The sequence below is a fragment of the Gallinula chloropus genome (assembly GCF_964237585.1).
Source record: "Gallinula chloropus genome assembly, chromosome: 2".
Lineage (NCBI taxonomy): Eukaryota > Metazoa > Chordata > Aves > Gruiformes > Rallidae > Gallinula > Gallinula chloropus.
Window position 1 is genome coordinate 534,206 of NC_140086.1, and position 27,498 is coordinate 561,703.

Consider the following 27,498-nt stretch of genomic DNA (forward strand, 5'->3'; position numbering starts at 1 on the left):
GGGTGCGAGGCTTTCCCCAGAGGAGGCTCATTGCAACATCCCTGCAGCGAGCTGGCTGGTCCCCGTGCAGGTCCTCGCTCAGCTCAGCTCCTCTGCGTCCTGCTGGGTGGCTGCAGCCCTGCCCTCTGCTCACACAGAAGCTCTTCAGACCCAGCTGTTCCTGGGGTCTGCTCAGTGTTTGAAGAGCATCACTCAGGTTGTGGGTGGAAACTTTACGCTGGTGTTTTATCCAGCCTGTGGTCGGGTAGATGCAGCCCTGGCAGCAGGTACTCTGCCTCTGCTGTCACACACAGAGCTGGGGTTGGGGAAGGCGCTTGTTTAACTCCTGGTGTTTGGTCTGTTCAGCTCGGGAGCGTCAGAGCTCTTGCCACAGCCCATCCTGGGATCAAGAGTTCCTCTGTGGTGTTTGAGTTCCCCCCGTTTTTAGGCTTTTCTGGCTGGGAACTACTGGGGAAACGATAGGAAAGAGGTCAGGTTCTGGTCCCCGAGCCTCAAGGGAGAGACAGTGAAGTCAAAAGGGGTACAGAGTGGGGAGCAGGAAACGGGGTGATCAGACCCACTGTGCAACAGCTTTTGCACAGGGAAAAGAAACGCTTACAGGATCTCTGGAGTCTGAAAGAGATGGTGCTGGTCCTCCATCAGCTGGCAGGGTCTGCAGCATCACAGATGCTGGGAGGGGATGAACAGACCACGGCTCCTTCCTGCCCCAGGACCAGGGGGCACCAAGTGAGACCAGAAAGGGCTCAGAGGAAATAAAACAATTCCTCACACAGAGTGTAGTTCAGCTGGAGGGTGGCACCCCTTGCCTTACGGTGTAGGAGATGCTCAGAGTTTAAAGGTCAGGAAAGAGGAGGAACGGTTCATGGAAGGGTAGACAAAGGCAGGACAGGGGGATGGAGTGAAGCTGGAGGAGGGGAGGTTTAGATTAGATATTGGGGGGAAGTTCTTTGCAGAGAGAGTGGTGAGGGGCTGGAAGGGGCTGCCCAGAGAGGGGGTGGGTGCCCCATCCCTGGGGGTGCCCAAGGCCAGGTTGGCTGGGGCCCTGGGCAACCTTGTGTAGCTCCAGGCCTGGAGGTTGGTGTCCCTGCCTGTGGCAGGGGGTTGGAGCTCTGGGACCCTTGGGGTCCCTCCCAGCCCAGCCCAGTCTGGGATTCTGGGATTCTATGAAGAGAAAACAACCAAAAATGAGTGTGTAGAGGGACCCCATCTGGCTTGTGCTGCGCATCCCAGGAGGGGTGAGAGGAGGCATGGCTCTGGGCTTGCTGCCCTCTCACTCCCGTCTCAAGCACCCTCTGCAGCTGCCGTGGGCTCCCTGGTCGCGTGGGGTGTCAGCCCTTCCCTAGCAAGACCCGGCTGCCCTTTCCCTCACCGGCAAGGTGAGATCAGACACCTGGGTGTAGCACCACAGGCTGCCGTGGGCCGGCAGGGCCCTTCAGAGGCCGTGAGTCCCACTGCTGCAGGGGCACCTTTAACAAGGTGGGGAGGCTCAGAGCTCCATCCCGCCTGGCCTGGAGTATTTCCAGGGATGGGGCTTCCACCACCTCTCTGGGCAGCCTGTGCCAGTGTCTCACCACCCTCAGAGGGAGGAACTTCTTCCTGAGGTTTCATCTACCCCTGTCCTGCTGTAGTTTAAGCCCATCGCCCCTCCTCCCATCGCTCCCTGCCCTTACAGACAGTCCTGCCCAGCTCTAGGACCCTTCAGGGGCTGGAAGGGGCTCCGAGGTCTCCCCAGAGCCTTCTCTTCTCCAGGCTGAACCAGCCCAACTCTCTCAGCCTGTCTCCAGCCCTCGGATCGTCCTCATGGCTTCCCCTGGACCAGCTCCAAGAGGTCTATGTCCTCCTTGTGCTGAGAGCCCCAGAGCTGGACACAGAGCTGCAGGAGCAGAGCTGGGGGGAAGAGGGATGTGCAGCTGGGGAACAGGAGGGGAAACCGGCAGAGCATCCCTGAAAACAGCCAAGGAGCTGGTGGGTGCTGCCCACAGATGCCGTGTCTTGGAGACACATCGGGGAGAGCGAGCAGCAGTAGGTCCCACAGTCTTTGCCCTTCCCAGCCTCCCTTCCCAGCTTCCTCCAGCCATGGGTGGTGTGAGGCAGTCCATCTGCCCTTTGGTGGAAGGCGGATGCAAGGCTGGATCCACCTGAGGTTTGAGCCAGTGTGTGTCCTGGTGCTTTGTGCTCACAGAGCCTCGTTCAGCGGTGACGAGGCGCGTGTCTCAGTCCCGGGCTCACAGGAGGGGTGTCCTAAGGGATGGTACTGTTGGGGCCGCGTAGGGAGGGGCAGAGACCCAGCGCAGGAGCCTCCATGAGGTGGGTATGGGGTGGAAATTGAGACTAAATTCGCCTTCCACCAGGAGAAGAGATGGCAGCAGTATTTGAGCACGTGCTTCCCCTGAGGGAAGGCAATGGGAGAAGTCTTTTGGTTGGGGTAGGGAGGATGCCTTCCAGTTGGGAGGCGCTGCCTGGAAACGTGCCTCTTGTGCAGGAGAGACTGGGAGGAGGATTCAGATGTACCACGGAGGAAGGTGGGGTGCTTGTTTCACAGACTGGGGCTGTGTGCAGCCGTTCCTTGGCAGGAGGGTCCTGGGGACACTGAGGCACGCCTGCGGGGCGCGGAGGGAGGTGGCTGAGGGACAGAGCGAGCACAGGCTGTGGCAGCAGGTCTGACCAGAGCAGGCTGGTTCTCAGGGGCTGGAGCAGGGCTTTCAGGGAAGGCTCCACACAGAGGTGATTCCTGAAGCAGAGGAGCAGCTGCCTGTTGGGTGGGGAGGTTCTCTTGCTTCACACTAGCCAGCAGCTGCCTGTGGAAGTGTTGGGATCTCTGTGGGTCCTGGGGGTTTTCCTACCTGGTGCCCACTACCCGGCCTCGTCTGACATGTGGTGATCTCCTGCTCTTCCTGTGGGCCTCTTTTCCTCCCCTGGGTGCTGCTGCTGTGCCCTTGGTCTGATTAGGTGTCCTGCCTGCCTCCTGGCACTCCCCGGCCACCCCGCCGCCCTCCTGACCTCGCTCTCCCGAGGTGGAGAACCGAGCGCTGCTTCTCTCCTTCCCGCAGTGACAAACTCTCCTCTCTCTGCTTTTGCCTCTTTCCCCCTTATTTTGATTTCCTGGGCTGGGATCTTCCCTGCTCTGAGCTCAGATTTGTCCAGAGTCCTGGTGGATGGGCTCTGGCTGCTCCAAGCAACAGATTAAATCTGAGCATCTGCTGCCGCCTTGGAGGGATTTGCTGCTGGGGCGAGGGGCCAGGGTTTAACTGGGGGGGGGGCTGGTTTAACTGGGGGAGGGGCTGGTTTTACGTGAGGGGACCCATTGTTTAACAAGGGGGGGCATGGTTTATTGTGATGGGGCCATGGTTTAGCAGGGGGGACCATGGTTTAACAGGGGATGCTTGATAAGTTCCCTGTGCCCTTGGTGAGGGTGTCAGAATTCCCGAGGAGGAATTCCATGGTGCCTGGCTCCGCGCTGGCTCCTGCTTTACTCCCAGCATGAGGAGCCTTCCGCAGCATCAGGGTAAGGAGCAGGTTCATCAGGTAGGCATCAAGCCCTCCTCAATTAGGAGCTGCCAAAACCGCCCGGCTCGTTCAGTCCCCGCTGCGAGCAGGAGAGGTGCAGGTCTCACCCCAGGCTCGCTCAGTCCCTGCTGTGAGCAGGAGGGGTGCAGGTCTCACCAGACAGGGATGAGCAGGGCCTGGAGTTCGGCTGAGGGGGTCGGAGGCGACAGCCGGCGCCGGCCGCGGCCCAGGAGCGCCGCGTGGTCAGCGGGGCTGCAGCGGCTCGTGCTGGGTTTGCAGAGGAGGGCCCAGGTCTGGCGTGTGGTGAGTTGGGAGAGGCTGGAGGAGACCCGGGTGGAGCAGAGCTCGGAGGACCTGGTGTGGGAGGGAGGAGAGGGTGGAGCTGAGTGGGGGCTGAAAATGAGGAGCGAGTGGATGGGGAGGAGGGAGGAGACCTCCTGTCTGGTGTGTCAGCGGGAGCTGGCAGAGGAACAGGCTGCTGGAGGGGTGTCTGGGTAGGAAGTGTGGTGGTGGGACAGGCTGAGGGGTCACCAGAGGGGAGAGGAGGGAGCGGAGAGCCAGCGCTGGTAGAGTTTGAGTAGCGGTGGTGCTGAAGAGCCAGGCCCGGGGGTGTCTCGTCCCGGGGGCCGCAGTTCCTCTGCTCTGCCTGTCCCTCACCAGAGCTCCTGCTGTAAACTGGGTGCTGAGCAGATGAGTCTCCTCCTGACCTGGGTCCTGCTTTGCTCCTCATGCCTGGGGAGCTGCTGCGAGCTCACGCTGAAAGCTCTGGGAGGTGGACACCTGGCTGGAGCACCGGGGAGCGCGGAGGCCGCGGGGTGCCGAGCCGGGCTCCTTGCCCCGGCTTGTTGCTGTTGGCACCTCGGCGAGGCCGTTGGCGGCAGCCGCAGTGGGTGTTCAGCCGTTCCTCCTGTTTGGCTGCCCTTGGCCTGGGGCAGGCGCGCGGGTGTCCTGCGTCCGGAGCCTGGGATCCTGCTGCACCGGGCAGGGTGAAACCTGAGCGCCCTGTTTGTCACTTTCCCAAGACAAGGTGGGGCCTGGCAAAGCTAATTAAGAGCAGCTTTTAATTTCCTGGCATCTGGGGCCTGGAAGGAGGATCCTGGGGTTTATTTACCTCGGTGGAGGAGTAAAGCTGCTCCCTTTAATCTCTCCGTGCTAATAGCCCTTCCCTGGGAACGCCTGGGAGCCACCAGTCCCCCGTGACCGGACTCCTCGCGGTGCCCTAAGACACCAGGACGGCTCTGGTGCCCGCTGAAGCTTGGGTTTGGGGTGGGCACCTTTCTCTGGGAAGCCTTTGCATCACAGGCCTTGTCCAAGCTGCAGGCTGCCTTTGTTTAACAAAACCAGCCAAGAAACTGGTTTCGCTTGCTCGTTGTGAGACCTGTGCACAGAGTTGGCATGCCTCTGTCTTCCTCCCAGGAGCCCTACGAGTTAATGTGTACACAGGGATGTGGTTTTGTTTCTCCAAAAGTCAGGTATTCTGGATGTGCTGCTGCCCAGAAGTTGAAATTAAAGCAGGGCCACTTCACCCTCACCCTTCGCTCCCGGTGGAGTAGCTGTGTGTCTGGTAAATCCTGGGTGGTGGCTGAGGGGATTGAGGGTTTGTGCTGGAGTGGTGGTAGCTGAGTAGTAGTTAGGGAGTGGCTCAGTTGTGGAATAAAGAGCTGATGAAGCTCTTGGACGTGCAGTTATTGGACACACCAAGAAGAGAAGAGGAAGGAGGAGCATGGAAGTGATCTTGCCTGCAAATAAGGATTGGTGATGAGTATTCACTTCTCTGTGAGCTCATCACGGTGTGTGGGTGAGCTGCCCTGTGTGGCTCTGGGCAGGAGCTCAGGCCTTGGAGAAAGCTCAGATGAGCACAGTGGTGAGGTACAAAGGCTGGTCCAGGGAAGGAAAGAGTGTGGGAAGCTTCAGGTGACCATGGTCTGCATGGTGCTGTCTGCCACCACACCACATCTTCCTTCGCCCTGGTGTGTGTGATGTGGGGAGGCCGTGGGTGGAGGCACCTGTTCAGCCTGTCCCTGGGTTCTAGACAGGCCCCTGTCGTGGGGTGGGGGACGTGCCCACGTCCCCGTCGTGGGGTCAGTGAGGTGCCCACGTCTCTGGGTGCACCGGCTGCTGCTCTGGGCTGAGGTTCCCTCTTCGGGGCTCCTCCTGTCCCTCGCTGACGGGTACTGGTGTGGGGTCTCTTCCCTTGCTCCTGGTCCAGGACTCTGAGGTGTGAACGTGCTCCTGCCCCACAGAGCTCCTGCTGGTTACCCGATCTGTTCACCCCTCTCCGGTCTCTCCTGTTCCCGTCGGCTGAGCGTCTGACAGGAGTGGCTTCGGTGGTATTTCGTGGGTGGTGGGGTAGAGGCAGGACTCAGTTAACCTCTGCAGGTCTCCTCTGACCTGTTCTGTGTTCCCTGAACGTTCCTTCCCCGTAGAAGCTCAGGTGAGGCAGTGGGTGAAGCCTGTGGGTGGTACGACCAGCGTGCCGAGGCAGAGGGATGCCATGGCCCGCAGAGCTCTTGCCTTGCAAGGTTCTCTGGTTTCTGGCTCCTCCTCTTTCCATCCCTGGTTCAGGGTATTTAGTGCTGGATGTCTGAGCTGCTCCCCTGGGAGCTGCTTTGGCACCTTCCTATTCTTTGTGCTCTTCCTGTTCAGGGACGTTGTTGTGTCTGAGAATCTCCCGCTGTCTCCTTCCACTCAGGGACACTTAATTCTTCCCTGAGGCTCCTCCAGCCCCCAAATGTGCTTCCCTGAACCCTTATCACCACCTACAACTGCCTATTGGGAGGGTGCAGAGAGGTGGGCGATGGTCCCTCCAGCCAGGGGACAAGAGATGGGACAAGGGGCAATGGGCTCAAGCTGCCCCAGGGCAGGGTCAGCTCAGCTGAGAGGGCAAAGTTCTTCCCTGGCAGAGTTGTGGGGCTGTGGCACAGGCTGCCCAGGGAGGGGCTGAGTCACCCCCTGGGGTGTTTAACAGAGGGGAGATGAGGTGCTCAGGGACCTGGTTTAGCTCAGGATGGGAATGGTTGGACTGGATGATCTTCAAGGTCTTTTCCAACCTGGTGATTCTCTCAGTGTAGAGTCTGCTGTAGTCTGAGCACCCTTCTCCGTACCAGTTAACCAACTCTGGTCTGCCTTCTCTCAGTTTCCCCATTTCAGGGTTCAGACTTACTGTTGGGGTTGGTTTTGGTGCCTCTCAGTGCTGGAGATGCATCTGCTGTATAAACTTGCAGGGTGATGCCATCTCCACCTCAAGAAAAGGCCATCTGTAAAACTCTTGTTGTTCTTCCTTGTTGCTTATCTTTGTGGCGTTGCAGATAAGTGAATGACTTTTGTAATTGCTGGTTGAACCCTTCTTTGGTCAGGAGAGGGTTTAGAAGGGAACTAGAGTGTTGGGTCGGGTCCCTTGGTGATGCTGCAGAAGGTCACTCCTGGGGTGCTGGTGTGCCAGGGAGGGCCTGGCTGGAGATGGACAGTAGAATGGTCAAGGAAGGGGAGAGGACTCCAGGTAGCACTCAGAGTGTGTTGGCTGCAGCTTCTTCACCAGCAGCCAGGGGCTGTCTCAGGATGGTCTCAGCAGGGCTCTCCAGATTGATGCTGCCGAGTATTCCAGGGGAAGATGGCACTGGACACTCTGTGTTTGCTGCAGGGAGTGCTGATGTGTTGGTGGCACCCATCCTTTGGGCTCGGGACCAGGGGTGGAGAGCGTCTGTGCTCTGCTTTGGGCAGAGGGGCCCCTGGCTGTGCAGCTGTCGTGTGCTTGAGGCGCAGCCTGAGCCTGGTCGCTGCAGCCAGTGAAACCCCACAGCTCTTCACAAGAGCCAGGGGCTGGTTGTGGTGTCCTGATCCAACCCTGGCTTGGGGATTTCCTTTCTGTGGCCCTGAGTAAGACGTGGGTCCCACTCTGCCGTCCCGGGCACCGTGCTGTCCGTGGAGGAACAGTTGTGGCGGCCCCAGGGGGCTCAGGGGGCTCTGCATTCCTCAGTCCCCGCTTAGATGCCTGGGAAGAAGCAGCTGGCCAGCCTTTGGCTGGGCGACAGCTGGCTTTGTCTTGGCTGGAATGTGTTCCTGCAGCTTCAGGACTCCAGTGTATGTGCAGCGCATTCCTCAGGGCCCGATACGGGGTTAAAGAGTCGGAAATCCGGCCAGGCTGCTCGGGGAGGGCTGAGTCGCCCTGACAGGCAGCCGGGGAGCAGCCTGACTGGGGCTGGTCTCCTCCCAGCTCTGAGCTCTGATGTGTGTTTGGACCTCTGGAGCTGCTCGTATTCATTGTGCTCTGTGCTGCTGCGACAGTCCCACTGTCCCCTCCTTGGTGTGGGCAGGCGGGGAGCATCCCCTCCTCCTCCTGTGCTGTGGAGGAGAAACCCCCTTTGCTGCCCCTGCTGGAGCTCGGGGAGGGTGGTGCTGTGGTCCTCAATGTCCTTGTGTCAAGTCCAGTTCTGGGCTCCTCAGCATCAGAAGGACATGGGGGTCCTGGAGCGAGTGCAGAGAAGGGCAACCAGGCTGGGGAAGGGGCTGGAGGGCAAATCCTCTGAGGAGCAGCTGAGGGAGCTGGGGGTGCTGAGCCTGGAGAAGAGGAGGCTGAGGGGAGACCTTCTCCCCCCTCCCCTGCCCTGCCAGGAGGGTGCAGAGAGGTGGGCGATGGTCTCTTCAGCCAGGGGACAGGAGATGGGACAAGGGGCAATGGGCTCAAGCTGCCCCAGGGCAGGGTCAGCTCAGCTGGGAGGGCAAAGTTCTTCCCTGGCAGAGTTGTGGGGCTGTGGCACAGGCTGCCCAGGGAGGGGCTGAGTCACCCCCTGGGGTGTTGAACAGAGGGGAGATGAGGTGCTCAGGGACCTGGTTTATTAGCTCAGGATGGGAATGGTTGGACTGGATGATCCTAAAGGTCTTTTCCAACCTGGTGATTCTGTGGTGGGCTGGGCCAGGGGCTGCTGTGCCCCGTGTCTGGCTGCAGCAGAGCATCAGCCGACCCACTGCCCCTCCTGTGACCTGTGCTTGGGGTCTGTGGCAGCTGTGAGGAGTGGAGACTGGAGACTGGAGCTGGAGCCAGTTGTTTGGGAGGGTCCTTGTTTGGGGTGGATGGGTCTGGATCCGCTGCCTGTGGTCTTGTCCCAGGCTGCTGCTCGGGGCTCTCAGAGGAGCACCCAGGTGGGGTCTGCCTGGGCAGTGGTAGCGGTGCCCTGCCCCGGGCACCCCGTCTTCCCTGCGAGGCTGAGGTGCATCTAGACTGATGTTCACATCCATCAGCAGTGGTGACCACTTTATTGACCTCTGCTACGGTTAACCAGTTACCCTCCCTGGATTTCTGGAAGAGAGCTGCTTCCTGGCTCTGCTCTGGGAATGCACGTTGCTCGGGTGGTTTCCCTCAGCTCAGGGAAAGGTGTGTCGAGCTCCCCACTCCGGTGGTGCAGCCTGGAGGCTCCTGGCTGCTGGAAGTGGAGCTGGTCCTGCTCTGCCACGAAGCCGTGCAGCCCCTGGGGCTGGCGTCCTGCCCGGCTGTGGGACAGGAGTCTTGCTGGTTCTGTGGCCTCTCCTGCAAGGTGTTGGCGTTGAGCTCAGGCTCGGGAGGGCTGGGTTTAACCCTGGAGCTGATCAGCTCCCAGGCGGTTTGCTCTGCAGTGTCTGCTTCCAGCTGAGTCTCTCCTCCAGCTGGCTTTCCCCAAAGGTTGTCCTGCTGCCACAGTCACCACAGGCCAGCTCTTCCTTTCATCACAGAGGTAAAAGGAGGGACCCCGTTCTGTTTGCCTGTCTGCAGCCCGTGGGTGCCTCAGACTGTGAGGGCAGACGCGTGTGCTCCTGCGTCCTGACGCTGCGGCTCCTGGGGTGCTGAGCCCGCCTGTAGCCAGGAACATGTGAACACAACACGAGGCTCAAGAGTGTGATCTGCTTTTGCCAGGAGCATTTCACAGGGCTGCCCGAGCTGTGTCACTGCTGACAGACAGACAGACAGACACCTGCCCACAGTGGCCGAGCCCTGTGCCTTCATCCTGGAGACACACAGAGCGCTGCTGTGTGCTGGGACAAGCCTCTGGTGGCAGGGGAAGCCAGGCCCTCCTCTTGCTCCTGAATCACCAGGAGAATTGTTAATTATTTTCCTGCTACAGAGTCTGATCCTGCCTTTAATTAAACGTGTGCTGTCCTGCTGCCGGCGCTGGGGCTGTACCGGCGGGGTTTGGCAGCGGTGCTTGAGGTGCTCTGCAGGGTGGTGGGGTCTGAGGAGGGACCTGTCCCTGTCCCTGGCTCTCCCAGCATCAGGAAGGTTCACAAACCCTCCCACATGGATCCCCTGGGCTGTGCTGGAGGAGGAGGAACGCAGCAGGCGCGGTCAGCGTGCTCAGGCCCTGCAGCAGCAGCCTGGGCTGTCACGGGTCGGCTTTGGGGACAGAGAGGCACCTGGGGCTGCTTGGCTGGCCGAGCTTGGCAGCACCGGCACGGTGGTGGCTGCAGAGGCAAAAGGGGTTGGCCAGTTCCAGTGTGAGGGCTGTGTTCCCAGTGTCACCCAGTGCCCCGTCTCCAGGTGTATGAAGTGTCGCTGCTTTATGCCTGTGTGTGTGACGCTGTGGCTGTGCAGGCTGGGGGTCAGTCCCCTTCCCCTGGCGCGTGTCCCGCGCCCCTTCAGCGCCCTGGGAAACATCCCGGCTCTGAGGGGCTCCCTCCAGGCTGCTTACAGCGTGCTTGGCTGAGGGGAGGAAGGGTCCTACAGCCTGATGGCACTTGGCAGCCACCCCCCTTGGTCTTGGCACTGAGGCAGCCCCCAAGAGCTGCCTGTGCTGCGGGATGGTGTGGCCCCTTCTCCAGGAAAGGTGGTAGAGGAGCAGCCCGGGGCTCTCTTGCCCTCGTCCCTCCCTCCTGGGCACTGTGGAGACGGCTCCTCCTCCAGGTGCAGGTGGGAACATGGGGGTGAGGAGCAAGGGAATGGTGGAGAACAGGTGCCTGTGTCCTGTGCCCTTGGCCTGGGATCAGGCACAGTCCCGTTGTCAGGGCTGATACTTGGGTGGTGAAACAGGACAGACGCATCAATACTATTCTGTGCTTTATGTGTCTCTGTTACAGGCTGGCAGGGGGAGTGCAGGGGGGATCTCCTTGCCCCAGCACCAGCAGGTGAGGGGAAGCAGGAGCTCAGCCTCGGGTGCTGCAGAAGCTCTTTGGCTCTGGCCTCAAGGAGACAAAGATTCAGAAAAGATCCATCCCCTGGGATGGAGAGCAGAGCAGCCTGTGGAGGAGCAGTGCCCCAGGCTCCAGCACCCGAATGGCATCTGTCTGCCTGGCAGGGAGATGAGAAACTCCCCCTGAGCAGCAGTGGCTCCTGCAGCTGGGAAGGGCGATGGGATCCTGGGCTCCATCAGCAGAGGGGTGGCAGCAGGGACAGGGAGGGGATTGTCCCTCTCTGCTCTGCCCTCCCCAGCTGGAGTCCTGTGTCCAGAGCTGGGGCCCAACACAAGGAAGATGTGGGGCTGTTGGAGAGGGGTCAGAGGAGCCACGGGGATGCTCAGAGGGCTGGAGCAGCTCCCCTACGGAGAGAGGCTGAGGGAGCTGGGCTGGGTCAGCCTGGAGAAGAGAAGGCTGTGGGGGGACCTCACTGCAGCCTCCCCGTCCCTGAAGGGACCCCAGGAACAGGAGGGGAATGGGCTTGTTAAAGGGCAGAGACTGGCAGGACGAGGGGCTGGAGTGAAGCTGGAGGAGGGAAGGGGGAGAGGAGAGACTGGGGGGAAGTTCTGTGCAGAGAGAGTGGTGAGGGGCTGGAAGGGGCTGCCCAGAGAGGGGGTGGGTGCCCCGTCCCTGGGGGTGTTCAAGGCCAGGTTGGCTGGGGCCCTGGGCAACCTTGTGTAGCTCCAGGCCTGGAGGTTGGTGTCCCTGCCTGTGGCAGGGGGTTGGAGCTCTGGGACTCTTGGGGTCCCTCCCAAACCAGACCAGTCTGTGACTCTATGATCTTTCTGCAGGTGGGGTGGGAGCTGTAGGACACTCAGGCGTGTGTTGCTGTGGTGTGAGCCATGGAGGGACAGGGGGCTCCAGCGGTGCTGCAGGGACCAGCAGCCTGCCCAGGGAGCCTGTTGGGCCTGTTAGATCTGCGTCCCCGACCCTGCTGTGCATCATCAGACTGCTCGGGTCACTGCAGGGCTGGATTTGTCCCAATCCTTTTATCCACTGTCCTTTATCTCTATTAATTTCCACCCCTGGATGTGCCTGAGTGAGCCGGGGGGGGCAGGGCCTGGTGAGCACCACCCTGCAGCAGAAAGGAGGCCCGTGGCGGCGGTGCCCGAATTCCCAGCATCGCTGTCTGAGCACTGTGGCTCTCTGGGCTAACCTGATAGCTCCATTAACCTCCTTTAACCAGGTTAAAGTCTTGTGAGAGGTGTCCCTGCCCATGGCAGGGTTCTTGGAACTTGATGATCTCTAAGGTCCCTCCCAGCCCTGACCATGGGATGGTTCTGTGAGTTCTCCTGTCCTGGGGCTTTGTGGCAGCCTCAGTGCTAATCCCAGGAGCTCCACAGGTACAGACATCGACAGTCAGAGAGGCTGGATTGTGGTTTGGAGAGAGCCCATCATGTCAGCAAGCTGAAGAAACGCAGCTTAGTTGGTGGCATGCTAATTGCAGAGAGGAGGATGGAACCTCCTCCAGCCAAGAGACTGGGCTTACAAGGGCCCTTTCTGGCTGTGCTGTGTGTCTACGCACTGGGTGTCACTTTGCCTGTGCCAGATTGTTGTGCTGCTGTTGGGAGGGACCTTGACAGGCTGGAACACGGGCCAGCAGGAACTCCTCTGCAGTTTTTCAGGCCCTGGCTCTCAGCTGGGGGCTCTGTGCTGCGTCCACAGGCAGTGAGGTGCCTGCCTGGGGCTGGTGGAGGCTGCGGGTGAGGCAGCGATGGGCGGCTCCGTTCCCTCTTGCAGAGCCCGAGGTGGCTGATGCAGCCAGATTTGGACAGTCAGAGTTCCTCTCCTAAGGAATGAGGAAGGGAGGCAGGGCACTGTCAGGCCTCTGTCCCTACTCAGGAGTTACTCTTTGAGTTGTGACCAGCACCACCTCCAGTGCCTCCCAGCTGCAGTGCTGGGAGCGGTTGTGACATGTTGATGGTGAGGCCAGAAGCTCCTTTCTAAACCAGGTGGGTATTTCCTCCTCCCTGGTATTTCCTCCTCCCTGGTACATCCTCCTGCAGCTTTCCCATGTAAGGGCTCACTGTTGAGCAGAGCTGGAGCCGTGTGCTCACCCGGACTACAAACCCAGTGCAGGTGAAGTGCCTCACGTGTGCTCGACTCCATGGGGTCTGGGACTGTGCTGGTTTTGCTTCTCTTTGCTGGGGGAGAAGCTCTGCAGAGTGGATGCTGGGCATCCTTAGGTTATCAGTGTCCTGGATCAGTGGGTCATCAGTACGTGAGACTGTCTCCATACACAGGCACTTGGGTTCCTCAGCAGAAGCCAGAGGTGACTGTGCCCCAAGGAGCTGGTGTTTGATGCTACCGGTGTTTCTTGTTTTGCTGAACTGGCTGAGCCTGTTGCTGCTTCTCTGGATCACCCCAGACAAAACCAGAGCCTGCTGTTTGGAATGTTTTCTGAGTGAGGCTGCCCTGCAGTTGAAGATGAGTGCTCTCCAGTCTGGATGGCTCTCTGCTTGGCTGCTGTAATGATACGAGTGCTCAGGGAGCTTAGGGATGTTACTCCAATGATGCCACTCTCCGTCATCATTGGAGGGTCCTGGAGAACAGGAGAGGTGTCTGAGGACTGGGGGAAAGCCAGTATCACTCCAGCCCTCAAAAAGGAGCACCCAGGAAGCTACAGGTCAGCCAGCCTCACCTCCATCCCTGGAAAGGTGACAGAACAGCTTGTTCTGGGGGTCATCACCAAGCACGTGGAGGAAAAGAAGGTTGTTGGGGGTGGTCAGCATGGACTCACCAGAGGGAAACCAGACCTGACCAGTCTGATAGCCCTCTGTGATGCCATGGCTAGCTGGGTGGATGAAGGGAGAGCAGTGGGGGGTGTTGACCTTGGCTTCAGCAAGGCGTTGGACACTGTCTCCCATAACGTGCTCATAGGTCAACTTGGGAAGTGTGGGTTGGGTGAGGGTGGAGAAGGTGCTGATCAGCAGCACAGAGACTTGTTGGAGCCCTGAGCCCCGAGGGCCTGTCAGTGCTGGGTCCAGACTTACTCCACAAATCCATCAGTGGCCGTGATGAGGAGACAGACTGTACCCTCAGCCAGTTTGCAGATGATGCCAAACTGGGAGGAGTGGCTGGCACACCAGAAGGTTGTGCTGCTGTTCAGCGAGATCTGGGCAGGCTGGGGAGTTGGGAAAGAGAGAACCCAAATGAAATTCAACAAGGGCAAGTGCAGGGTGCTGCTCCTTGGAAGAACTAACCCCAGGCAGCAGTACAGGTGATGGGTGACCTGCTGGGAAGCAGTGCTGCAGAGAGGGAGCTGGCAGTCCTGGTAACAAGCAACTCTCCGTGAACAGCATCATGTCCTTGTGGGCAGGAGGCCAGTGGGACCTGGAGGTATTAAGAAGAGTGTGGTTGAGGGAGGTGGTTCTCCCCCTCTGCTCTGCCCTGGTGAGGCCCTATCTGTAGTTGTGCCCAGTACTGGGCTCCCCAGTTCAGGACAGGGAGCTGCTGGAGACAGTCCAGGGAGGGTGTGAGGGTGATGGTGTGGAGCATCTCTGGTGTGAGGGAAGGCTGGGAGAGCTGGGGCTGTTCAGCCTGGAGAAGAGGAGACTGTGAGGGGATCCCATCGATACTTACCAATATCTGAAGGGTGGATGTCAAGGGGATGGGGCTGTGCTCTTCTCAGGGTGCCCACGGGCAGGACAAGGGGCAGGAACTGGAGCACAGGAGGGTCCATCCCAACATGAGGAGAACACACGTTCCCTTCTGAAGCTGCCGTTTCTTTCCCATGGCTCTGGAGATGGTTCTGGCTGGGACAGCAGCGATCCTGCTCCACTAACTGGGTGTTTTCATTTGTACAGTTACTCCAGGGTGGTGGGAACCACGAGGCTCTGTGGTGACTGCACGGGGGGTTCATCCCTTCTCACTTCTCCACGCATCATTCCAGTATTGACGGGGGTCTTGTGAGTGGCTGAGGCATCCAGCCTCAGGAAGAATGAGTCTTTCCAGTGTAACTGTGGCTCCCTGGCCCTGGGTGTTGTGTGCTGTGGCAGGGTGGTCTGTTAGCTCACCGGGCAGCCCCTGGGAGCCCAGCCTGCCCACAGCAGGTAACTCACCTGAGCACCGTTCCCCAGTGACCGGCGTGGTTCGGGTGTGACAGGTTTGTCACAGGGGTCTGCTGAAGCTCTGCTGTGCTCTCTCCTGTTGTTTGTATTGGTTGTGCACTCAGGATTTGCCTGATGATGGCAGAAGGGCTTTGGTTTTGCTTATGCAAACGGGGTTTTCATTTCATCATGCAAACGGGGCTGTGAGCTGGGCTCGTGTTGCATGGATTATTGCTGGCAGCCTTCCTTTTGTGTCGTACGTGGCCACCTCCTCTCCACTGCTGGACCAATGTCTAAAGCTAAGCTAAAGGTGCTTGGCTTTCGTCCTTGGGATGACCTGTCTGGCTCCAGTCTGCGTGCAGAGGCTGCTCTGCTCCTGGAATTTTAACTGTTCATCCCTCCTGAGCCTGACTGGCGGGACAGGTTGGTAGTAGTTTTCCATCTTGTCCATCCCATAACCATTCGCATACAACAGTGGAATATCTGTTTAAAATACTCCAGCTTACAAAGGCTTCCCCCCTGCCCCCTCACAGTTTACACCCCATGGTCTCTTTCTTGGGCCTTGTTCTTTTAAGTTTGAGATCATTTCTGTGGTGCTCTGGGCTGGCTGAGCTGAGTCCTCTCATACCCATCCCTCTTCGCTCGCTGTGGTCCTCAGGCTTCTGCTACTCCAGGAAACACAGAAAGACTGCTGCCTTTTTCTGTTTCCCCCCTTCAGACTTCTGTCTGTTACTCTTAGGTCAGGCTACTTTGGTCACAGAACGTCCCAGGTCACGCAGATTTGGTGAATCTTTATAAAATTTGTTGGTATTTCAAACCACCTTGCAGTTGTCTGTGTTCCATCTTCATACAGACATTCAGTATCCTGCCAGATTTGTGACTTTTTTTATGCAAACCAGGGTTCTCAGTGATTAGAAGGAGGGATAATTGCTGGTCTCCAGGGAGATGTTTGCTTGAGTTTCACTCTGACTTCCAGTAACAACTCTAAAATTAATTTGTTCTTCACTTCCAGCATCAAATGAATTTCTTGAGCTTCTCTCTTGCTTTATACAGTGTGGCTGTTGGACTTAAGGGTTGAAGTTTTGGGACTCTGGAGATGTCCCTGTTGACTGGAAGCTGGCAAACGTTGTCCCAGTTTTCAAGAAGGGTAAGAAGGACCCTGGCAGCTCCAGGCCTGTCAGTCTCACCTCAGGGCCTCAGGAAATGTGGAGAAAATCATAGAATCACAGAATGTGTAAGGTCAGAAGGGACCTTTAAGGGTCATGTAATCCCACCCCCCTCCAGGGAGCAGGGACATCTTCACTAGGTCAGGTCACTCAGAGCCCCATCCAGCCTGACCTCGAGCATCTCCAGGGATGGAGTCTCCACCAGGGCTCCAGTTTAGGTCCAGTTCTTTTTATCAGGACTTAGAGGGTGTCTTAAGTAAACTTGCAAATGACATCAAATTGGGAGGAGCTGTTGACTCTGTTGAGGGTGGAGAAGCCTTATAGAGAGACCTGGACAGATCAGAGAGCTGAGCAGTCACCACCAGCACGGGTCAGCACCCAGACAGGGCTGGAATCTCTCCAGAGAAGGAGACTCCACACCCCCTGGGCAGCCTGTCCCAGGGCTCCCTCACCCTCACTGGGGAAAAGTTCTTCCTATGCTCCAATTTGCAGCCACTGCCCCTTGTCCTGTCCCCACAGACACTGAAAGGGGCTGCCCATTCCCCTGCATCCCATACTGAAGATACTGATAAACATGAATAAGGTCCCCCCTTAGTCTTCTTCTCTGCAGGCTGAACAGCCCCAGCTCCCTCAGCCTTTCCTCCCAGGGGAGATGCTCCAGGCCCTTCAGCATCTCTGTCCCTCCTCTGGACTCTCTCCAGGAGATCCCTGGCTGTCTGATCCCAGGGAGCCCAGCACTGGACACAACACTCGAGGTGGGGCCTGAGCAGGGCAGAGCAGAGGGGGAGGATCCCCTCCTGTCACCTGCTGCCCACACTCCTCCTGATGCCCCCAGAAATGGCTGATCTTTGCATTGACTGACCTTTTTTCCAACTATAAAGCCATAATCCTCTCATGGGAGTGCTGTAATTCTGCGCTGGTTCTTTGTGACCTCCACTGATGGGGTTTGGCTAGTTTGGATCCTTATTGCATCAAAATATTGCATTCAAGCCCAGCTCAGCTGAGTCGTGGGTGGGATGTGCTGCTGTGGCCTGGTGGGTTGCTGAATGGAAGGTGGAGCACAGATCTGCTGGTGCTTTGAGGCTCAGAGAGTTTTGGTTACTTAAAAAAACCCCAAACAACCAAGTAGCTGGGGAGAGGAAATGCTGGTGACCAGGTTGGCTGGGGCCCTGGGCACCCTTGTGTAGCTCCAGGCCTGGAGGTTGGTGTCCCTGCCTGTGGCAGGGGGTTGGAGCTCTGGGACCCCTGGGGTCCCTCCCAGCCCAGCCCAGTCTGGGATTCTGTGACCTGGTACACAAAGGCACGTGCAGAGCAAGGTGTTTCTGAGTCTTGGGTTCTGTGGTGTCTCCCTGGAGCAAAGGACAGGTTGGGAAGAGTCGTGAGACTGTCACGACAGGCCGATGCTGAGGCCTGGCCTGCGCCGTCTGCGCCTGGGTCCCAGTTACTTCCAGTAAGGTGCCAGTAAAAGGCCTGTTACGCAGCTCGTTAAATCGCAGTAAGTGGCTTGGCTACAACTGCTGTGCCAGGGATGTGGTGTGTTGATGGCCTAGGTAGGAAAGTCAGACTGAAGCCAGTGGTCACAGCTACCAGTTTGCCCCAGTTAGCCTTCAAATCGCTTCTGTGTCAAGAGATCACAGAGTCACCAGGCTGGAAAAGACCCTCAAGGCCATCGGGACGCCTCCCTTGAACACTGCAGCACAGCGTGCAGTGTGAGTTCATTCTGGGCTGTGCTGGAACCCCCCTTTTCTTGAGGTGTGAGCGTCTATTCTGAGACTGGGCAGAAGTGCTGAAAGCTGGACGGTGGATGTCCCGTTCTCCTCTTGTTTTCCAACCTGTAGGCTCCAGCAGGTCAGCACAATGTCTTGCCTGGAATTTCCTTGCATTCTAAAATTAGGAGAAGGAGCTAGGAAACAATGGCAAATCAAGTCTCTGAACCTCCTGCTCTGGCTTGAACCTTTGTTGTCATTTAGACTTTCACCTACTTCCGTTCTCAGTAAACTGATTTGCATGGGATAAACTGACTTAAACAGAACTTGTGCCATGCAGCAGTGAGAGGACTTGGGGTTTTAATCTTTTTTTACTTATTATGGTCTGCTTTACTTAAAGCAGACCATAATGACACTACTTTAGGACATCAGGAGTATGAATTTCATGTGACTGCTCTTGATCACAAGCACTTCTGCCTCTCAGTATGGGAGTGAAGTGGAAGCACAGCCACCTCAGCGTAGCAAAGGCCATGACGTGTTTTGTAGTCCCTCAAACATGCACCCCACTGCGTTTCCTGACTGAGACATCTCTGTGGAAGCTGCAGAGGTTTTGATCCACAGCAGAGAAACTCCTCCAGCGATGTGATTAGACCTCACCAGCACCCCGTCTCGTGGGGTGAGCAGCTCGCTCTTTGGTCTGCATGTCTTCAGCGTTATGTTGATGCATCACCTTTGCATTCATCACCCCTCCCTTGCCTGGTCTGTATTAGTGATCCTTGCAGTGTTACAAGTGACAATGGTGGGTGTCCCACCACCAAAACCCAGGCAAAGCCCAGTATCCCCACAGCGAGTCCTGTTCTGCAGCCGTCCATGCAGATGGGTTGCTGGCAAGGCAAGTGAGCAGTACGGTTCAGACCTCGAACTCTTGTCTGGCCCTTCTCAGCGCACTCTGAGTAAGCAGCCCTGACACTCTGGATGTGCTTTCTGATCTGTAAGTAATCCTGTCATTACCTCTTCCTTTGCTCTCACACCCTCCCTGCCTCTGGCGTAGGACAGGCGGGATCATTACATGGATTAGACGTGGCTTCCGTGTGTCGCTCTGTAGGCCTGAGCTTGCTCCTGGCCTCATCCCTCCTTTCTTTTGCACCATGGGCTGAGTTACTCCTCCCTGCTTCAGGTTTGGCATCTACAACCCTTGGGCTGTCAGAGGTGACATCAGCAGAGGGGTGGCAGCAGGGACAGGGAGGGGATTGTCCCTCTCTGCTCTGCCCTCCCCAGCTGGCGTCCTGTGGCCAGAGCTGGGGCCCAACACAAGGAAGATGTGGGGCTGGTGGAGAGGGGTCAGAGGAGCCACGGGGATGCTCAGAGGGCTGGAGCAGCTCCCCTACGGAGAGAGGCTGAGAGAGCTGGGCTGGGTCAGCCTGGAGAAGAGAAGGCTGTGGGGGGACCTCACTGCAGCCTCCCCGTCCCTGAAGGGACCCCAGGAACAGGAGGGGAATGGGCTTGTTAAAGGGCAGAGCCTGGCAGGACAAGGGGCTGGAGTGAAGCTAGAGGAGGGAAGGGGGAGAGGAGAGACTGGGGGGAAGTTCTTTGCAGAGAGAGTGGTGAGGGGCTGGAAGGGGCTGCCCAGAGAGGGGGTGGGTGCCCCGTCCCTGGGGGTGTCCAAGGCCAGGTTGGCTGGGGCCCTGGGCAACCTTGTGTAGCTCCAGGCCTGGAGGTTGGTGTCCCTGCCTGTGGCAGGGGGTTGGAGCTCTGGGACCCTTGGGGTCCCTCCCAGCCCAGACCAGTCTGGGATTCTGTGACCTGGAGCGCTTGTCCGTGCTGTGGCAGAGCCCACGAGTAACCGGGCAGGGTCGGTACCCCCGCGCAGCAGCCTCGGCCTTTCTCTGCTCCTGGGTGAAACTCATTCTCTGCGGTGACTCTGTAGTTTGTTTGTTGTTCCCAGGCGCCCTGGAATGATCCAGGAAATGCAGCCAGCGCCACAGCCTTGGTTTCCATCCTGTCCCGTATCCTCTGTCCCACAATAGCTCGGGCGCAGCTGCAGGGTCTGCTCAGTCGGTAATTAGAGTTTGTTGTGTTTAGTGAACTCGCTGAGAGGCTGCTCATGTCTAGAAAGAGTGTGATTGATGTGCTTGGCCATGTTTAGCTAACAGAAGTGACTCCTGAGCACGGGGCTGGGTGTGAGGGAGTTGTGTGTTGCTGGGCCGAGACGTGTCGAGGTCCCTTCCAGTCAGTGTCTCCACGACTGCGGTGTTTCTAGAAAGGGAGTTTCTTTCCTTCCCTGATTCTTCATCACTGGGACATCCAGATAGCTTGCCTGCTCCTTCTTTTCTGGTCCCAGTGGCACAGATGCTTTCCCTGGGTGCAGAGACCTGTCACCGATGTGCTGACATCTGGAGCGTGCCGCAGATGCGTGAGGGCGGGCACAGGACTCGGGTGGGGAAGGCCCCTGTGTTCTCTGTGTTGGCTTCTCTGGGCCAGATTCAGAAATGCTGTGGCATCTGCTGTCCAGCTGCGTTGTAGTGACTTCCCCATGATGCCAGTCTTCAGATGCCCAAGAGGAACATTTGTCTTGGGAAACAAGGAGCTTCCCTGTTGTGTCCTACTGGGGAGGGAGAGGAGCAGTGGGATAGCAGAGAGATTAAATGGATCATCGACCCAAACTCCTGAACCACCTTTCTCCTTTCACCCTTGTCACCCGTGGGCTTTGATCAGGAGTCTCATCTGTGCAGCGACTGCACGTTGAGGACCTGACCAGGACAGAGGCTGTGGGAGAGGGCATTGTCCCCAGGGCTGGGCGCTCAGGTTTGCCCCGAGGCGAGGAGCAGAACTGCTGCTGACCCGGGTTTTTCTCTCCTCTCACAGCCCTTCTTCAGGCTTCTGAACCTGCGCAAGCTGGGCCTGAGTGACAATGAGATCCAGAGACTGCCCCCTGAGGTTGCCAACTTCATGCAGCTGGTGGAACTGGACATCTCCCGTAACGGTGAGGCCAAAGCTGAGCGGGGCTGGGTGCCCCCAGGTCTCTCAGTGCCACCACCCCGTGCACTCGTGTTTGGGGAGAGGCTGTGCCCGTACCTCCCCTACGGAGAGAGGCTGGGGGAGCTGGGCTGGGTCAGCCTGGAGAAGAGAAGGCTGTGGGGGGACCTCACTGCAGCCTCCCCGTCCCTGAAGGGACCCCAGGAACAGGAGGGGAATGGGCTTGTTAAAGGGCAGAGACTGGCAGGACAAGGGGCTGGAGTGAAGCTGGAGGAGGGAAGGGGGAGAGGAGAGACTGGGGGGAAGTTCTGTGCAGAGAGAGTGGTGAGGGGCTGGAAGGGGCTGCCCAGAGAGGGGGTGGGTGCCCCATCCCTGGGGGTGTTCAGGGCCAGGTTGGCTGGGGTCCTGGGCAACCTTATGTAGCTCCAGGCCTGGAGGTTGGTGTCCCTGCCTGTGGCAGGGGGTTGGAGCTCTGGGACCCCTGGGGTCCCTCCCAACCCAGACCAGCCTGGGATTCTGGGATTCTTTCACAGTCCTGCAGTCATCTCTCGTGGGTCCTGGGCTGTGAAAATGTGGTTGTCTTAGGATGTTCTAGGCTGTCACCAGTACCTGCTCTGCCATTTTCCACTCGATAAACTTTTCTCAAACATCTTTTTTTTGTTTGTTTTTCTTCTTCCTTTCACGTATTTTTCCAGACATTCCAGAAATTCCAGAAAGCATCAAGTTCTGCAAATCCTTGGAAATCGCAGACTTCAGTGGGAACCCTCTCTCCAGGTAGGAAAGCACCTGCAACCCCTTTGTCCCACTAAGAATGAGAATTGAAGCTCCTCCTTCTCCCCAGCTTTCTCTCCTCTTCATTGTGTGTCTTCCCTGGCAGTCAGGGCCTAGGCCCACCCTGCATTTGCCAAGACCTGCAGATGTCTGCTGTCCTGACAGGTGGAACACCCTGATAGGGAAGAGCTGGGGTGTGCTCCCCCTTCTGTGGGGCCCACGGCTTGGACTGATGAGCCCTTGGTCGTGCTGTTGTCACTGGTGTGGATGATGAGGACTTTTGTTCTCTGGCAATAAGTTTGTTACTCCCTGGTGCACAAGGATGTGGAGTGGTTGCACTGCTGAGGAGCAGAGAAAGGCCTGCACACTGTTGGTGCTTTTTGCTCTCTGTTGTCTTATCTGTAACTTAGGATGGCTCTCCTGAACTCTGTGTTTGGTCATGGGACCACAGACTGGTGGAGGCTGGAGGGACCTCTGGAGATCCCCCAGTCCCACCCCCAGAGCAGGGTCCCCTCGAGCTGCACAGGGCAGCGCCCAGGGTCACGGGGTCTGAACGTCTCCAGAGATGGAGGGAGACCCCACAACCTCTCTGGGCAGCCTGGCCCAGGGCTCTGCCACCCTCACAGTAAAGAAGTTCCTCATTGTGTTCAGGTGGAACTTCTATGTTCAGGTTTCTGCCCATGGCCTCCTGTCCTGTCACTGGGCCCCCCTGAACACAGCCTGACCCCTCCTCCTGACCCCACCCCTCAAGGGTTTATCAGCACTGATAAGATCCCCCTTGGTCTTCTCCAGCCTAAACAGTCCCAAGTCCCTCAGCCTCTCTTCATCAGAGAGATGTTCTCACCCCCTCAGCATCTTCATAGCCCTTCTTTGTAGCCTCCATAGTAGCTCCCTGTCTCATCTCAGTGCCCAGAGCTGTGTCCAAGAACGGGGCTCTCTGCCTTGGCTCTTGTGTCCCTCCAGCTCTAAATCCATAATCTCTGGGGGATTTAAGTGTGGCTGCTCTGTCTTGGTGAGCCATGCTTGCAGGCACTGGTGTCTGATGCAGTCTGCCAGGGTCCCTGTAGATGCCAGTCTGCCTCCAGACACCTGTGGCCCCTTGTGCTCCTGGGCCAGCGCTGCCCCAGTCGCCCTTCAATAGATTTAACTCTCTGCTTCCCCGTCATGGATCTGGATGCTGCTGGAAGGGGACAAGCCTTTCAGCTGGTGGGAATCCCTGTGCCATGGGAATGACCAGCACTTCCACCCTGGAAGTTGTTTGTCAGAGTCTTGTTGTGGCCCAGAGTTGTATGATGGTCAGTAGAGGGCAGGGAAGCTCCAGGAGCTGCCTGTGAACAGCAGATTTCTCCTTTTCATGGGTCTTTCCCTGTTCTCTTGCACCTTGGAGCTGTTAGGATGATACTGCTTGTTCCTGAGGAATGCTGCAGTGTCATCTGCAGACACACCCTTACATCCTTGGATGGGCACTTGGGTGGCATGGTAGCCTTCTCTGCTCCCACGTTTAAATGATCCCATGGTGTAACTTACTCTGGGATGTGTGTTTGAGAACTGCAGAGCCACTTGGACACGTAGAGGCTTTGGTCTAGGGAGTGGGGCATCTCCTGGAGGCAGGGTCAGAGTTGGTTCCTGCTCTTTTCCTTTCCACATATAGGTACCACATGTATTCACTGGGACAGGCAGCCCAGGGAGGGTTGTGGAGTCTCCTTCTCTGGGGACAGTCCAGACCCATCTGGACACCAACATGTGTGACCTGTCCTAGGGACCCTGCTTTGGCAACCTTGTGTAGCTCCAGGCCTGGAGTTGGTGTCCCTGCCTGTGGCAGGGGGTTGGAGCTCTGGGACCCTGGGGGTCCCTCCCAGCCCAGACCAGTCTGTGACTCGATGAGCTCTTAAAGTCCCTTCCAGCCCCTACGGTTCTGTGATCCTGTGTGATTCTGTACCAACTGGGACTGGCTTTTGGTGGATTTCAGTGAGGAATTCAGGGCTCGTGTTGTGCAGTTAATGGTGTGCTGTTCCATCTTGCTTTCACAGGCTTCCAGAGGGCTTCACGCAGCTTCGGAGCCTGGGCCACTTGGCCTTGAATGATGTGTCCCTGCAGAGCCTCCCCAACGACATTGGGAAGTGAGTATGGCCCTGCTCTTCGTGGTGGGGAGGAGGGTTGGGTTGGGGTGGGGTGGGGACACTGGCAGGGCTTGGAGGGGAAGAGGGTGCCGTCCCCACTGTGCTGACTGTGCTGCCTGAGCACCTCTAAGAACCACTCCTGTTAAAAGCCAACCTTCTTAACGAGGTTGCCTTCCTGGTCTCAGCAGCCTCTCCTCTCTGGGTGGCACAGGAAAGGAAGGGGAGCATCCAGGCTCCTCAGATCCTCTATCCTTCTGTGTTTTACGGGTGCCCATTCTCCCCCTTCCCAGCAGGTGGGGTGTGTCTGGTGGTGGTGAAGTTATTTATGCTGCTAGCAAACGGTCAAGGCAAAACCTGTGGCTTTGCCATGGGGTGCAGCACCCCCTCCCATGGGATTGGGCTTTCTACACGTGGAGGGTTTTATTGCCAGCCAGTCCTGTGTGTGAGTCCATGTTTCACTGTCGGAGTTTGGGCAGGGTGTTGGTGTTCTGCATGGCTGTGCAATGGGCAGTCACCCTCATCAGAAACCATCCGAGATCCTCTGGTGTTTGTGTCCCCTTGTCTCCCCTTCATGTGTAGGCACTCAGGTGGCCGTGCAGGTAAGGAGGGGTGGTCCCCAGGGAAGGGCTGTGAGCATCTCTCTGCATCCCTGAAGCCCTGGTCAGTCAATCTGGCTTTCTTGCTCCCTCTTCTCTTGCAGTTTGGCAAACCTGGTGACTCTGGAGCTACGTGAGAACCTGCTAAAGACTCTCCCCACGTGAGTGTCTGTCTGGTGGCTTCAGGAGTCCCCCCGCTTCCTCAGGGCCTTGCTGTATCTGTAGCACAGGCTCTGGCCCTTTGCTTGGGAGGGCTCCAGGCTTCACACACACAAACTGCATCTCGCTGCCTTTCTGAAAGTTGTGGTGAGGAGGGAGAGAGATGTTGCAGGGCTGAAGGGCAGGGAAGGGCGTTCCAGGCTGTGCTCAGCCTCTGTGCCAGGACTGGTTCGGGACAGACAGGGTTCCACAAGAAAGCTGCTTGAAATGGTGAGAACCACGTTTCCTGGAGAGGAGGAGGAGCAGATCATAGAATCATAGAATGGTCTGGGCTGGGAGGGACCCCAAGGATCATAGAGCTCCAACCCCCCTGCCACAGGCAGGGACACCAACCTCCAGGCCTGGAGCTACACAAGGCTGCCCAGGGATGACAGACTCCTCTGGAGGAAGGGAGAAACATGCACTGGTGCAGGTACAGGAGGAACTCTGCATGCCTTGGAGCTGGGAATCTGAGCAGCAGCAGAGTGTGGCTGAGGATTCCTTTAGCTTCTGACATCTGTTTTGCTGGGTGTGTGTGCTGACTGTTCTGGTGGAGCAGTGTGTGGGAGTGGGTGGTACAACTGGCTCTCCTGCAGCAGACACAAAATAAGCCAGGTAAGTTGTACTAAATGCTTCAGAGTCTTAGGGACAGAGGCAGATTCCTGGTAGAGGGTCTGCTTGGTACAGCTGGTGCTGTCAGGTAGAGGGAATGTGGAGAACTAATGAGCCTGTCCACTGATCTTTGGAGCCCATCAGAGTTTGCTGAATTTCCCAACCCTCTTTAGCTCTCTCAGCTTTGTCTTCTGCCTGCTTATCCATCCAACTGGTGGTTCCCCCAGTCTTCCTTGAACATGTTTTGGAAGGGATTCTACTGGCTTCTTTTTGGGTAGTGGTGTGTTTTGGGGCCACACAGTCCTCAGTGAACGTGGAAGTGTGCAACTGTTGTCACCTTTCCTGGGTGCCCTCTGACTGCTTGTGGTGAGTGTTCAGTGTGGCTGCCTGTGCTCCCCCCCTTCCTCCTCTGCTGTGTTTAACAGTGAGGGTGAAGGGGGCTGTCCCAGCAAGGCTTTGGGGCTCTGAAGTGCTCAGGGCTGTAGTCTTGCTTCTGTGATGGTCGTGCCTCCCTTGCTGGGAGTTGTTGCTTTGACACAGGCACAGGCTCTTCCTGGTGTTATTTTCCTCTGGGACCTGCAGGTGCAGGCTTTATGTGACATGGGTTATATCTGCTTGTAGAATCCATGTGTCAGCTTCCACCCAGAGCACAGGACTCCTCCAGAAAGGAGCTGAAAGCTGTCACTGGCCAGCTCACAGGCTTCATGTCTGGTCATTACACTGTGGAGAAGCACAGTTCAGGTTAACTCAGTCCCTGGATCTTCTCTGCACAGAATCTGTCACCAGGCCAGCTGGGATGGCCTGATATCCACAGGGAATACAGGCCACAAGGGAGAACGTGGGAGCCAGAGCTCCCTGTGCCAGGCTGGGAACAGGCGAGCAGGAGATGTTGGGGTCCTGTTGCTGGACCTGCTGCTGTCTGTTCCTTGTGTTCAGACAGGGGCCACGACTGGGATGCACCATAGAAGGAAGAGCTGCAGGAGCTACGTCCAAAGTTGGGCTTTCAGGCTGCAGGGGAGAGTGGTTTCAGTGGCTTTTTACCATCTGGGAGCCAGCAAGTGTCTGGAGCTTGAGAATCCAGTCTGTGGCCAGACTCATGGTGTGGTTCCTGGGGAGATCTCTCATGCCCAGTGCTCCCTCATTTTCCTCTGTTAGGTTTGTTTGCCATCCAGCAAGATACTGTGTGTTTTTCCCTGGAAGATAAGCCCAAGCTTGCTACTCATTCTGGAGTGGAGTTCCAGCTTCTTGTCATCTCTCCCCCGTTCCCCAAGTTCTGCTCTTGGCTGATTTCCTGAAGCAGAAGAGGCTCTTGAAAGCCAAGGCAGTTTGTCAGATCTGTCAGGGAAACAGGAGATGGAAGTCAACAGCCAAAGACCTTTCAGTGCCCGATGCAGGTCTGAAGCTCCTGTACTTACTCTGGTGAAACTGTGCCCATGAACAGCTCTGAACAAGTCCAGGTGACCTTGCCAGAGAGCAGAATGACTTCCTGAAATAGCTGATGCTCAGTTTTCAAGGTTGCTGAGCCCAGCAGGTAGATGGGCTTCAGTACCCTGAATTTGTGCCTGCATGTGTCCTCTTGACTTTTGCTGCTGTTGAGCTCTGCAAAGGATCCAGCTGGCAATTACCTTTACTTGTCAACATCTGGTTTCCTTGGGTGGTCTTCTGTTGTCAGCTGAGTTCTGAAGCAGCTCGTCTTGGGCTGCTGGTGGTCACTCCTCATCTCTCCCATGCAGATGGGACGTGGCTTGACAGCGATCTGGGGAGGGGGGAGCTCTTGTTGGTGTACCCTCGTGGAGAGGGTGATCCATACTGAGGCATCTCCAAGACCTGGCTGCCATGATCCCTTGTTTTGGGGAATTGAAGCTGTGAAGGAAGAGTCAGGGCTGCTCCACCCTTCAGAGAAGCCAAAGAGCAAATAGAGAATCATAATGAGAGACTTGTATACCAGAGAACCCTCTTAATGATCTGTTGTTAAACCTTTGCTTGAGTTCATAGAACATGAAATCCAAGGGAAGAACCTGCTTTTCCTCTGCAGCTCAGATGTTTTTGTAGCCTGGCCCAGGCAGGACAGGTCAGTTTGTTGCCTGCTCACACGTTTGCAGCCCCACCTTCCTTGGTCTGGATGGCATGGAGATGTTTAGCTCTTTTCCCAGAGAAGTATAGTGATGCCTCTGTGAGGACAGCTCTTGTGAAGAGAATGAGACCTGAAGGCCCTCACTGCTGGGGAAAGGGGCAGGTTGGGGTGGCCCTTCTGCCCCAGAGCGAAGCGAGAGACCCCAGCCCCTGCTTGGGGAGCAGGAGTTGGAGTTGGGGGTCAGACTGAGAGCTGAGGATGTGTCAGAGTCCCAGAATCACAAGGTTGGAAAAGACCTCTGAAGATCATCAAGTCCAACCAGTCCCATCCTAAGCTAAACCTTATCCCTAAGTACCTAGAAGAACTGAGCCCTGGGTTTGTGAGGCTGTGGGCTGCAGCCTCACTGGGTGGTGAGGGTTTGGGTGCCCAGGGCACGGCCCTGAGCAGTGCTGACAGGCTTCCCCTAGTATCTTGCCTCCTGAGCTTCCTGTCTGTGTGTCTTGACCTCACCTGAGACATCATGCCAGTGTTGTCTTTCCCTTTCTGAAGCAGCACACACATCCCACTTGGGAAAGCTGAGGCT

The 27,498-nt window shown here is 57.3% G+C and overlaps 1 protein-coding gene across 1 annotated transcript in view; it reads left to right on the forward strand.

Moving 5' to 3' along the window:
- SCRIB (scribble planar cell polarity protein) overlaps nt 1–27,498 on the forward strand; it is a gene marked incomplete at its 5' end in the record, with an annotated part of 112,919 nt that overhangs the window by 1,530 nt on the left and 83,891 nt on the right. Inside the window, 4 exons of the mRNA XM_084260511.1 lie at nt 20,434–20,551; nt 21,240–21,318; nt 23,346–23,435; nt 24,136–24,192. Coding sequence (XP_084116637.1) covers nt 20,434–20,551; nt 21,240–21,318; nt 23,346–23,435; nt 24,136–24,192 — 344 coding nt within the window. The remainder of the gene's footprint in view (nt 1–20,433; nt 20,552–21,239; nt 21,319–23,345; nt 23,436–24,135; nt 24,193–27,498) is intronic.